At 42.8% G+C, this 13,070-nt stretch overlaps 1 protein-coding gene across 2 annotated transcripts in view; it reads left to right on the top strand.

The window, feature by feature from the left end:
- Positions 1 to 13,070, top strand: part of LOC124152130 (importin-5-like) — a 54,831-nt gene that overhangs the window by 12,591 nt on the left and 29,170 nt on the right. For both annotated transcript variants that reach the window (XM_046524901.2, XM_048384963.1), the window contains 7 exons: positions 54 to 144; positions 1,300 to 1,406; positions 1,632 to 1,756; positions 2,380 to 2,469; positions 3,624 to 3,797; positions 4,529 to 4,629; positions 6,188 to 6,305. In XM_046524901.2, the coding sequence (XP_046380857.1) occupies positions 54 to 144; positions 1,300 to 1,406; positions 1,632 to 1,756; positions 2,380 to 2,469; positions 3,624 to 3,797; positions 4,529 to 4,629; positions 6,188 to 6,305 (806 nt within the window). The remainder of the gene's footprint in view (positions 1 to 53; positions 145 to 1,299; positions 1,407 to 1,631; positions 1,757 to 2,379; positions 2,470 to 3,623; positions 3,798 to 4,528; positions 4,630 to 6,187; positions 6,306 to 13,070) is intronic.

Here is a 13,070-nt window from a genome sequence, read left to right as displayed (position 1 = left end):
GTGACCAAAGATCTTTAAGTTTCCTTGATTGGTTTTACCTATTCTATTTGTAGTGCCCCAGGTTCTTGCGCTGATGGTTGACCTGGAGAATGATCCTGATTGGTCAGTGCAAGACAAAGATGAAGATGAGGACGAGGCTGACAGGTCAGACCTGATACAGAGGTTGATTGAAGCCAACAGGGCTTGCTCCTTTTAAGTTTCTGCCCGTCTCCAAACTAACTGGCCTACAAGTAAATGGAGGCCGCGTAGCCATCTAGCGGGACTCTGAAACTCTTAGAACTCCTCACCCTTTGAAATGCCTTTTCCTGCATTCGTGATTAAATCTTGGCTTCTATTTTCCTCATTTTGTGGTGAATTATGTGAAAAAACATATGCTTGAGCCCTGAGAAAAGGATTATGGTCTCCTACAGTTCAGTAGATGTCGTAAAGATTTAAGTGTCTGTATTTGCTGATCTTGCCTTCTTAGGGATTCCAACCTCTACAAATATTTTCAACCACATTTAAACTTTTTCAGGTGTCATTGCTTTCAATGTCTATGATGATATATCATAGAGCCTTTTTTGTCTGAATGTATTGATGCTTAATGATAGGACTGAGACAATTGAAAGCATGATATCAAATGCCGTCATCAAACACCATTGTCTGTCATCTAGTTAATGGCACCCCCATGATTAGTTCAAGGTCGCTTTGATAAGGACTTTTCCAGTTGGTCGACAGTAATAAGCAGTGTCCTAAGGGTACTTAACAGCTTCAGTAGCAGAGCCATTAGTTTTGTCATTTGATTGTGACGTCATGGTAACCAATGACGTCACAATGGTCTGCAAAGCATTGTGGTGCAATTTCATTGCAGTGATATCTACAATATAGATATCTCTTGATCTCACCCAAGTGATATCTCCTGTGGGAGCCAGTTTCGGATGATAAAGTAATTAGAAGAAGAATATTTGACATACAAAGTACTCTGTTTTTAGGTGAAATGAATAAACACTGACACGTGAAGATCACGGTAGAATAGGTCTTCAGCAACCCATGCTTGCCCTAAAAGGCGACTATGCTTGTCGTAAGAGGCGACTAACGGGATCGGGTGTTCAGGCTCGCTGACTTGGTTGATACATGTCATCGTATCCCAATTGTGAAGATCGATGCTCATGATGTCAATCACTGGATTGTCTGCTCCAGACTTGATTATTTACAGACCGCCGTCATATAGCTTGAATATTGCTTAGTGCGGCGTTAAACAACAAACAAACAAACAAGCTTACAAATCTGTCGGCTATAATTGGTGATTGTGTATTTCAGCAATGCCATCGCGGGTGAGAGTGCTCTCGACAGGCTGGCATGTGCCCTGGGGGGTAAGACGATGCTGCCACACATCGTCACGAACATCTCTCAGATGATGGCTCACGGTGAGTGTATTTGCAGCAGCAGCTGGTAGAAACTCATCACCTATCATCACAGAAATGTACTTTTTTATCAAGCATGTCATAGGGCCCTCAAAAGATTTAAAACATGCCTTTCTGAATTTACGTGTTTCAAAGGAAGAATAATTTGTCACTGTAAAAAGAGTAAGGTCATACGAGTTGTACATCTACCCTTTTTACTTTGCAATAATTACCTATGTTGCCTTGCAGACGACTGGCGGTACCGGCACGCGGCGCTCATGGCTATATCCGCATGTGCCGAGGGCTGTCATCTACAGATGGAGACAATGCTAGGAAACATCATGGATGCTGTCATGCCACAAACAAAGGACCCTGTATGTAATCATATGATGTCATTACCATTGTTTCAAAAATAATCCCTGGCGATTCCAGGGCAAAAGAGTGGCTTACAATGTGTGGCGTCACTGAGAGAGTCATTGTCCTGACAATGGCTCACTGTCTGCACTTTGGGCCCATCCTTGTTTTCACAGGTCTCTTTGATATATCTGGTATTTGCAGACTTGTTGTTAAACAGTATCCACTCACTAACTCGATGTGAAGATCCGGGGTAGAATAGATCTTTAGCAACCCATGCTTGCCGTAAAAAAGGCGACTATGCTTGTCGTAAAAGGCAACTAACGGGATAGGGTGGTCAGGCTCGCTGACTTGGTTGATGCATGTCATCGTATCCCAATTGCATGGATCGATGCTCATGATGTCAATCACTGGATTGTCTGGTCCAGACTCGATTATTTACAGACCGCCGTCATATAGCTGGAATATTGCTGAGCGTGGCGTTAAACAACAAACTAACAACCACTAACTCGATAGTTGTTTTTTTCTGGCCACTGTTTTTTCTGGCCATTTTGATTATATATATATATATATATATATACAGGCAGTCGTTGTAGCTGGAATATTGTCTAGTAAGACCACAAACCTCATCCCTTTGTTTCAGCATCCGAGGGTGAGGTACGCTGCATGTAATGCTATTGGGCAGTTGTGTACAGACTTTGGTCCAACGTTTCAGAAAAAGTTCCACCAGCGGGTAAGAATATGTACCTATTTCAAACCTATTTATTTTTTCAAATACTTTTAACAAGTATTTAAGGATATATAGCTGGAGCAGCAACAATGAAGTAAGAGCTATCTCTCATCTTGCCCAAGTTCTCATGTGTGATATACCTGGTATTTTGTCACTGGCTTAAAACCACCCACTTAATGCAGAAATTTACTGTTTGACTCAAACCTTAAAAGCTTATGTCAACTTCAATGTTTCTTATCATCCGTTAAGTAAGCCACGGCAGCATAGATGGACATATAATAATTTGATCAAGGGAGATTCCTTGAAAACCAGTCGTATCTACCTGAGTAAGTTCGGTTGCATGTAACGGTGTATCATGGCTGTGGGATTCCAGGGTAGAACAGTCCCAAGTAGCCAGTGCTTGTTGATAGAAGCCACTGAAACTGATTGGGTTGGTTGAGTGTCATTTACCCATCTGTGTGGATCGATGCTCATGATATCAGTCACTGGATTGTCTGGTCCAGACTCAATTATTTACAGGCCGCCCTCATAGCTGGAATATTGCTGAGTGCGGCGTTTAAACAACAAACCAACCAACCATGGAGATGTTGCTCATAATATCAACCACTGGTTTCTCTTGTCCAGAAAGGATATATACTGAACCAAAAAAGTTAGGGATCATGAATATTTGGGGGGATATTCTATTTGTAGATAACTGAGCATACCATTCCATAAAATATCCCCTCAAATATTCATGATAAACCTTTTTGTTAGGTTATACAGGCCGCAATGGTCACGCATAACATACTGCAGCATACAACAACACTCACTCACTAAAATGTAGTACCCGTGAAGATTCCGGGTTAGAATAGGTCTTCAGCAACCCATGCTTGCCGTAAAAGGTGACTTTGTTTGTCGTAAAAGGCGACTCACGGGATCGGGTGGCCAGGCTCGCTGACTTGGTTGATGCATGTCATCGATCCCAATTGCGTGGATCGATGCTCATGATATTAATCACTGGATTGTCTGGTCCAGACTTGATTATTTACAGACCGCCGTCAAATAGCTGGAATATTGCTGAGTGCGGCATTAAACAAGAAACCACCAACAACAACTAAAATGTAGTCTTATGGTCATAGATAATGAGAATATAATTGACAGATGATGGTGTGTTGCAGATTGTATCTGAGCTGCTGCTGATCATGGACGATGAGGCTAACCCTCGTGTGCAGGCGCACGGTGCTGCGGCCCTCGTCAACTTCAGCGAAGACTGTCCAAAGCATATACTAGTAACATACCTCGATGTCATTGTTAACAAGCTGGAACAGGTCCTCACAAGCAAACTGAAAGAAGTGAGTAGCTTTTGGATTGGATTTGAGTCACTTCACCTAGGAATGTTCTGCTTGGACATGTCAGGGAGATTGAAAATATTTCTTAGCCCTAAATTGAGGATCTTGATGTTTGTCAACATGTATTAACAACTATTGAAGGATGATGTTGTAAGGTTTTGTTTCTATGCATGTTGTTATCATTAAGGTGAAGGGGGAGATAGGAATGGGTGCCGTCTGTCATGTTTCATTTTCAGAGCAGAACTAAAAAGAATTTTTACCAAACTTGGCGCATAGATAGGTCTAGTGGTGAACTGGTGCCTTTTGATAGTTTGGGATTTTAAAAAAAATTATTTTTCGAGTTTCCATGGCAACAACATTTGACTTTGATGGAAAATGGCTGTAGTGCTCTTTTCCGGAGCAGATCTTGAAAAACGTGCAATATATCTTCACCAATATTTATTGGCAGGGGATATGGGTATTTTATGCTTGTTTAAATTATATTTAAATTGTTAAGGAATGTATGTAGATGTAAATAACTTGAACCACTATTTGGTTTGACTTTTGCTAAAAATGTGACTGTATTATCAGCCAGAGTATCAGCCCCTATGGCAAAATGGCTGCGAAAAGAAAAATTGGGAAGTTTGTCCTAGACGGCAGGAATTTATACTAACCCCAGGCTAATGGTAAGTTCTAACTTGATACTGTTGTGTTTGTTCATGGATGGAACCAACATGGATGTGCATTTGTTTCAGCTGTTGGAGAAGGGTACTAAGCTTGTATTAGAACAAGTTGTCACAACACTAGCGTCTGTGGCGGACACAGCGGAGGAGAAGTTCCTACAGTATTATGATAGGTGAGAAGATCAGTGCGTCGATAGTAGCTCAGTCGATGCCTCCTGGCTGGTCAGACAATCATATGACCTGAATAGTAGTGTGTTGTTGTATTGGCTTATTGGGCATACAATATTTGCTAATCAGACATAAGATATTGGTTCGTCAGACATAACATATTGACTCGTCAGACATACAATTTTAGCTCATCGACATACAATATTGGCTAGTCAGACGAACAATAATTGCTTGTTTGCTAGACTCAGAATTATATGTCTCTGTAAGATTGCTGAAATACTGCTGACTAGAGCAAAAATAACATTCCCTCCCTTAGTTCACTGGAGCCCTGTGAAGACTGGGGTTAGAATTGGTCTTAGTTAACTTGTTTTGAATTGTGTGTATGCACATATATGAGACCTGTGAAGATCCGGGCTAGGATAGGTCTTCAGTAACCCATGCTTGTCATCAGAGGTGATGAATTGGATCGGGTTATCAGACACGCTGACTTGGTTGATGCATGTCATCGTGGGTCAATTGCGTAGATCGATTCTCATGATGTCAATCACTAGATTATTTGCTCCAGACCTGATATATTTATGGACCGCCGTCATATTGCTGGAATCTTGCAGAGTGCAGCGTTAAACAACAAATAGTTTACTTGATTGATACAACAAAAATGGTATCCTCAAAAGTTTTTGAATAAGAAATAAGATGTGCTTCACTTTCCCTTGTCTTATTATCTGAACTTTCTGATTGAGGGGTGGTTTCTGTTCGAAATGTCAATGTCAAGGTATGCATTGACAGGGAAAACACTACCATTGAAAGCTGTTAATATTCAGCATATTATTGCAATCTCATTAAAATCAGATCTTGGTTCTCTCTATTGCTAAACAAAGATCTGAGAACATCCCATTATTGGTCACCTCAGAACAACCCTTCATCCAACTAATCAGAGCGTTGCTTACCAGATCATGAAAGTGACAGACTGAATGTGTTTTCTGATCATGCAACCTCGAAATATTTCACAGAGGGTATTCCGAACGACAGTTACAGGTTTAATTATTATATCCATACAATCTAGGCCATCTATATGCCATTCCAGAGTGTTGTTTTTATCAGTTTTATAATTTTTCATCGAGAATACGTCAAAATATGTTTCGAAGCGTAGTCGCCAGTTTGAAACTAGTGTCGTAAAACTTGAGAAAGCTGCCTTCTGATTGGCTAATGTCTATTTCTTTTCAGTCATTTCATTGATCGGTCAAAGTTCGCGAAAGGTCATATCTTTGTTTAGCGGCAGCGAGATTGATTATTGCTTTGTCTTACTTTGATCGCGAGGGGACACGGGTGGCCCAGTCGTCTAAGGCGCCGCAATTCGCTGTGAAGAGTTGCGTCCCTTGGTCACGCCAGAAACCTATGACCGTGGGTTCGAATCCCGGTTCGCCCCGATTATGTTTCTAGGTTTGTCAGCACCATACCCGTGCTCGTGGGTTTCACCGAAGTGGTAAACATCCGAGACTTGATTTCAAAGAAAATGTTCATTCTATGGGGAGAATTTATTATAATGTATGTGATCTTCTACAGGTTTATGCCGTGTTTGAAGTACATCGTTCAGAACGCCACGACGACAGAGTTACGCCTGCTGCGAGGGAAGACCATTGAGTGCATCAGTCTTATAGGGTTGGCTGTTGGAAGGGAGAGGGTGAGTAGCCTTACACATTTGTTTCTTATAAGAGTAGTCCAGAGGACTAGAAGACCGAATTTCACTGGTCCCCAGAGCTTGTAGCTAGTCCCAGTGTTCCCGTTTACTGGTAATTACCAGTTTTTCACCAGTAAAATTAGGCTTGGACAGGTAATTCATGTGACTGCCAGTCCCTGTGGACCAGCAAATAAAATACCTTATAAATCTGTGATATTCATATAAGTATATTTTTCGAACAAAGTCAGCTTGTCTGTTACATCAGGGTTTCCCCTTGTAGAGTTTTGACCGCCTCCGTGGTCTTGTGGTAGAGCGTCCGCCCGGAGAGCGGAAGGTCCAGGGTTCGATCCCGGGCCGCGTCATACAAAAAGACGTTAAAAGATTGTACTTGTTGTTACCCTGTCTGGCGCTCGGCATTAAGGGGCTAAAACAAGGACTGGTCGGCTCGGAGTCAGTATACTGTGTCTGAGTGGGGTATTCATGTTAAACTGCGGCATGGTATCTCAGTGAGCTAGCACTATAAATCGGCATCAGTCCGGACTAGTACAAGCAGCCACACACACAGACACACGTGCATGCACGTCGCTATATAAGTGCAATAATCTTGGACGCGACGTTAAACCCAATTTCACCTCACCTCACCTTGTAGAGTTTTAGTGCAGTGAAATGAGATTTTGCTTTGCTTTGATGTTAAATATATATTTGTAGCGACTTCGGACTGGAAATATTTTTTTAAAAAGAGAGAAAATTGTTACTGAACATAATGTGAATGATGTATAGATCTAACTAAGTTATTTCAGAGATGACGTCATTACATTGAACATGATGTTGAGCACTTGCTTGATAACAGTGTTAGAACCTACATCGAAACGTAACTCTTAATTGTAATAAAGAAATTTTTTACTTATCCTGCATTACTCCTTAATGCATTCACTGCTTACTTACGACAACTAGAAGGACAGCGCTGCGAAGGTCCTGGGTGAAGAAATAAAGTTGTTGTTCTCAAGTCCCAATCAGTGGCCTTCCGTCGCTGTCCTGTGACCTTGATGACACCTAAGGTCATCTTCACATCACTGCTTGTCGCAGCACAGCTAGGACGTGTCCAAGCGGAGCTCTCCTTTTGGATTAATTTTAGACCTTCAGTTTGTCTACAATCTTAAAAATTGATCTGCGATGGGTGATGTATTCTTTTCATATTACTTTCACCATGTTGTGTAGTTTTATGTGAATTAATTAGGCGTGAAAAGACGCTTGTCTTTTTTCCCGCCAAAATATTGTTGTTCGCCGCCATTTTGAATTGTGTTACAATCGTTTGCCTGCCAAGGTAGTCATATTGTTTACAATTCTCAGCTACGTATGTATAACATATTCTTATGTTCTTAAATATTACTAGCTTTGGCGTAACAGTGAGTTGCGTATACTAAAATTATTGTATACTTTTTCAACTCGTTAAAAATATGGTTGCCGATAGATTAATATCAAATCTACGGCTTTCTTCCAGTCCCGCTTCATCAACAATTCTTTTATTGCGTACCTATGTTTATGCGATTAAATAGTTTTTTGTTGGTATTTTTGGTTTTACATTGAGTTGCGTATATGAACTATTGTATACTCTTGCAACTCGTAGTTTTTGCCGATAGATTATTGTTCAATTCTATGGCATTCTTCCAGTACCGCCTCATCAACAATGGCGTAATTGTGTTTAATTTAAACATATTTTATTGACATATATGGTCAACGGGATTGGGCAAAAGTTATCCAACTTAGGTGGCCCTTTCCCTACTCTATATGTACAGACATTGAATATACATATATATATGTAATTGTGTAACTTATGATTGAGCGTGGTATTAATTGTCGTGGGAAAAATCTTACAAAGATTATCATCCACGTTGTTTGGTTTGCGCGCAGATGGGCTCTCCAAACCCTAAATGAAAATATAAATACCCTTGGTTTACATTGGGTTGCGCATACAAAAATATTGTATATCCTTGCAACTCATAAATTTGCCGATAGATTAGTGTTCAAATTCTTCGGCACTCTTCCAGTATTATCTCATCAACAAGGGTTTCATTGCGTAACATACCTTTGAGCATTTTACTAATTGTCGTGGAAAAAACCTTACAAGATTATCATCCACGATTGGTTGGTTTGCGCGCGGATGTGCTCTCCAATCTCTAAATGTAAATAGCCTTGGTTTACATTGAATTGCGTATATAAAAATATTGTATACCCTTGCAATTCGTATTTTTGCCGATAGATTACTGTTCAATTCTACGGCATTCTTCCAGTACCATTTCTTCAATGGTTTAATTGCGTAACATAATTATGTTTGCTCGGTGTACATATTGTCGTGGAATAATCGCCCAAAGCTCTTTATCCACGGTCATAGGCATGCACGTAGATGTGCTCGCCAAAATTCAAAATGTAATTTTTATGTAAATCTCTAATCCAACGAGTTTACTATATAAAAGCAGATTACTCACAATCATATTTTGCAGTTATTCCGTCGTGAGACGAGAGGAATGTCACTATCGCAGAATAGCGAATGACATATGGTTCTGTCATTACCACCCAACCGTTATTATCGGCAGGTATTATGACGACTGTGATTGCAGAAGTACACCATCCACCGAAATCAACAATACCGGAGGATTTTGTGAGTATCGTAACTGCTCCTATTTTTTCAGCCGCCGGACACTTCCAGATACATGTATGATAATCTGTGACGTCGGCGACAGCACCAGCGTATCGAGATGCTATGATGGGGGTAGATTAGACACAAGCCTTGATCCAGTCAATACTTTTGAGCTTTGTGTCTGATTTATCTGCGCCGAGCGCAGCACTTGACTACAACCAAAGCACTTCTATTACGCAATCGGCGCACGATCAGCTTAGCGCTGTTCCAACATATCCAGCATAGACCTGCGCCGAGCGCAGCGTCTGACTGATACCCAAGCGCTCCTATCACGCCAGTGACGCACGATCAGCTTAGCGCTGTTCCAACATATCCAGCATAGACCTGCGCCGAGCGCAGCGTCTGACTGATACCCAAGCGCTCCTATCACGCCAGTGACGCACGATCAGCTTAGCGCTGTTCCAACATTCCAGACCTGCGCTGAGCGCAGCGTCTGCGTATCAATCAAGGTCTCTACAATGACGTTAGCCCAAGGCTTACAGTGTACCGGTTACGTAACCGGCACATGATCAGCTTAGCACATGTACCCGATTGGGAAGCAGACCATCTCGTGTCAGTAACGCCTTCCCCTGATAACAGGGTAAATAAGAGGGACACCACGAGGTCATTGGAGGAAGCCTTCTCCAAAACTCACATTTGCTCCGTGATTTAAGCGACCAATATCGTCAATGTTTGTAGTGGATCAGAATCTATTAGAGGATAACCCTATCTGATTAGATCACTTCCAAACTATGGTGTTTTTCCTACAGCGTCAGTTTGACCACAGGAAAATTCATCTTGAGACCGTTCTGACGGTGATTACCGTTACACCCAAGACTTTATAGCGTTTCCAACTGAGATGCTGGTTTCAAGGGCAGTCTATTACGTCAACCTTGATCATCTACTCCCCTGTTCAACGAACAGATCGCAGACACGCACGTCAAGTTCCCAAAAAGCTTGGAAAGTCCAAGTCAGGGAATTATAAGCCTAGACGCGCGTTTCTCAGGGAAGACCAGCATTCCCTTACTGAGAAAGGGAGTGGCAGAGACAAGTCTCAAGGACGATTTCGTACTTATCGCACTATATCATGGTGTCCGTATAAGGGTAGAGTTAACCCCACCGTTGACCACAGTTTGATTGGGAAAATCCAACATAGACATACTGTTGGTAAGAAGAGCTGTAGAGTGGGTTCACAACCCAGTCTTTACTCCGGGGTTTTATCCTCACACCTACCTGGTACTCATGAAGGACCCAGACAAGATGAGAATGATCCACAATCTCTGTGTTCAACGAACGTTTGATTCTTCATCAGTCTCGACTATCCATCCCAACCGTAGACTTTTCAGGTCCAGTTCATTGGGGTTCACTACCAATGGTAGTATTTCCCATTTGACATGTCAGTGACACTTATGGCTATTTACAGGAGTAATGAAGCCAATAACTATCTACACGTGACGAACACTTGGTTCGAGTCGTAGATGGAGGGCGATCTACTGTATCATCAACACATGTCAATAACTGGGATAGACAATCAACGAGGCGAAGTCGGGAGTATTCTCCTTCCTATTGACTTCAGTTCATAGGAGACCTGTTTAAGACAGACCAGGATATCCTATCTGTACCGAGGGACAGATGGCACAAGTTTCTACTTCTTTTGTCATCTACTCTACACCAACCACACACACTTCGCCAGTGGCAAGTGTTGCTAGGGTTAATCACCTCGGCACAGGAGTTAACTAGCATGGGCCGCTTACAACAGCGACCAATTCAATTTTTTTCCTGAACCCTTACATCAGGAGTCAGGATCCACTCAAGGCCATCACTCTACCAACTAAGCTAGAGCATCAATTTGTGGCGCTGAATGTCTGCGGAGTCTGTTTATTCGGATTTTCCCCGAATACACACCTGTTTGTGGACGTCCCTTTTCAGGGGTGGAGTCTTCACTTACAAGACCAGATAAGCTCAGGGCTATGGCCCGGCGCACAATGGAAGTGGCACATAAACAACTTGGAGTTGGAAGCTTTAATTCTGGCTATATCACATTGGCAGAATCAACTACAGTTAGCCCGACTCGCTATATCCACAGACAACAGCACTGCGGTGTGGTGCCTGTGCAATCGGGGAACAACACACTCCCACTCTCCACTTCTAAGGACATTCAGATTTCTTCCATCTAGTGGATCGGCTGTGACTAAGGTTCATAGTTCAGCACATCCCCGGATGTAGAAACATACTGGCCGATACTTTATCACGTCCAGACAGGGTGGCTCCCACTGAGTGGAAATTTCTCACAGAAGCATTCCAGTTACTGCTTCAGGAATTCAGGCAACCAAACATTGACTTGTTTATTACTTGCCTAGGCCACCAACCCATGACGTATATCTCCCCGTTGCCGGATCCGCAGACTTGGGCGGTGGACGAGTTCAGTATCACTTGGGAAGGGCAAAGAACTAAAACTCTTCTGCCACCACTTTTACTTCCAAGGTGCTACAGGGGATCAAGGAGACAAGGTATCTCGATCTCTCCTTTGGTCGCACCATGGTAACCGGCGAGAGGGTAGTTCGTCAAGCTCGGAAAAATCTAAAACGATTCACTTCCCCTCTCACAGTGGTCCAACCTACTCATCCACCCTCAACAGAAAATTGCCTCACCCAACGTCTGCACGCATGGTTCGTCTTTAAAAGGCGTTTAAGTGCGAAGGGTTATTTCGACACGGGCAGCAAAGCTATAGCTTTAGTTCATCGTTACTCTCCCAGAGACGACGATGACAAGTGGGGATCACTTGAGACTTTTTACAGGGAAGAAAAGAATCAAGACCCTACGATTGCGTCACAATTCCTAGAGGAATACCTCCTACATTGCGTACCCAAAAACACTTGGAAGGTAGCACCATTACTACGTAATTGGCTGCAATTATCTTAGTGTTGGCCGTTTCCGGAAAATCACAGTGTGATTAAGGTCACGGAACTACAGGCCATATTATGCTCATTCAGGTTTGAGGATCAGAAGGCCAAGTTCCAGCCACCTGATTGGGACTTGAACGTGGTACTTCGAGGTTTGCGAGGGCCCCCTTCGAGCCCCTCATTGCATCCTCATTTTCAAGCTCCTTCCCAGCGCGTGACACCTTCGTTACACTCTCGGTATAGTATAGAGAGCTCCGCGAACGGGCTATCGCTGTGAGGAGCTTGGACCTCACCAAGGAAACAATGGTTTTCTCTTGGCATTAGCAATGGCGGTACGGGTGAGCGAACTACATGTGGTCGACTCAACCCGGATCCGTTTTGAGCATGGGACGCACGGAACAGGACATCTAGGGTTATGCTGGGATTTTATTGCTAAAATCTACTACCAGGCCAACCCGACCGTTCTTCACCATCCCACCGATATCGACTATTGTGGGAATCGTACATGGTGAAGTTCTCCTGGGCTCGGTGCGAGCAGTTCGAGTTTTCATTCGACGCTCCAAGACAAGGCGTGGTTCGTCCACGACAGAAGTTAGTCGCATAATCGCAAACACCATATCTATATGGTTACGCGCAGTAATCCTTCAGGCCTACGAGATCATCAAACGGAACTCGCCGAGAGCGAATTACCCTCAAGATCTCAAGGTGTCAGCCTTACCAGGGCTCAACACGGCAATTGTGGTTTTGGAACAATCACGGAAGGATATTTCTGGAGATTCGACACATATTTTCGTTAGTCATAACCTTCGCGTTGTGACTCTCGAGGATGTCAAAGACGTTCGAAGTTTGGCCCTCTGGTTGTTATCCTGCAGATTGCCAACCACTGACGCAAATAATGAACTCGCCCTATACAGAGCCAGTCAACTTCCATGTGCAGTCACTCAGTCGCCACCAGTGGAAGAATATTAGACAATCTTGTTTGTCAGCGACGGCTCTATGACGCAGTAAGTAAAGAATTAGCTGAATAGCTATTATTTTCTTTATTACTAAGCGTGTATAGGGAATTTCTCTTTAATTCCTATGTTCAATGTTTTTGATTTTTGAACAACCCTACCGTAATGGCGTTTTTGTCTGAACTTTTCCGCTTCACGGTTTATCGACCAAATGGGGTCGTATTGCAGGGTGTGA

This window comes from Haliotis rufescens, unplaced genomic scaffold (assembly GCF_023055435.1).
Source record: "Haliotis rufescens isolate VD_foot unplaced genomic scaffold, xgHalRufe1.0.p SCAF_52, whole genome shotgun sequence".
Taxonomy (NCBI): Eukaryota; Metazoa; Mollusca; class Gastropoda; order Lepetellida; family Haliotidae; genus Haliotis; species Haliotis rufescens.
This window is presented reverse-complemented; position numbering and strand designations above follow the sequence as displayed.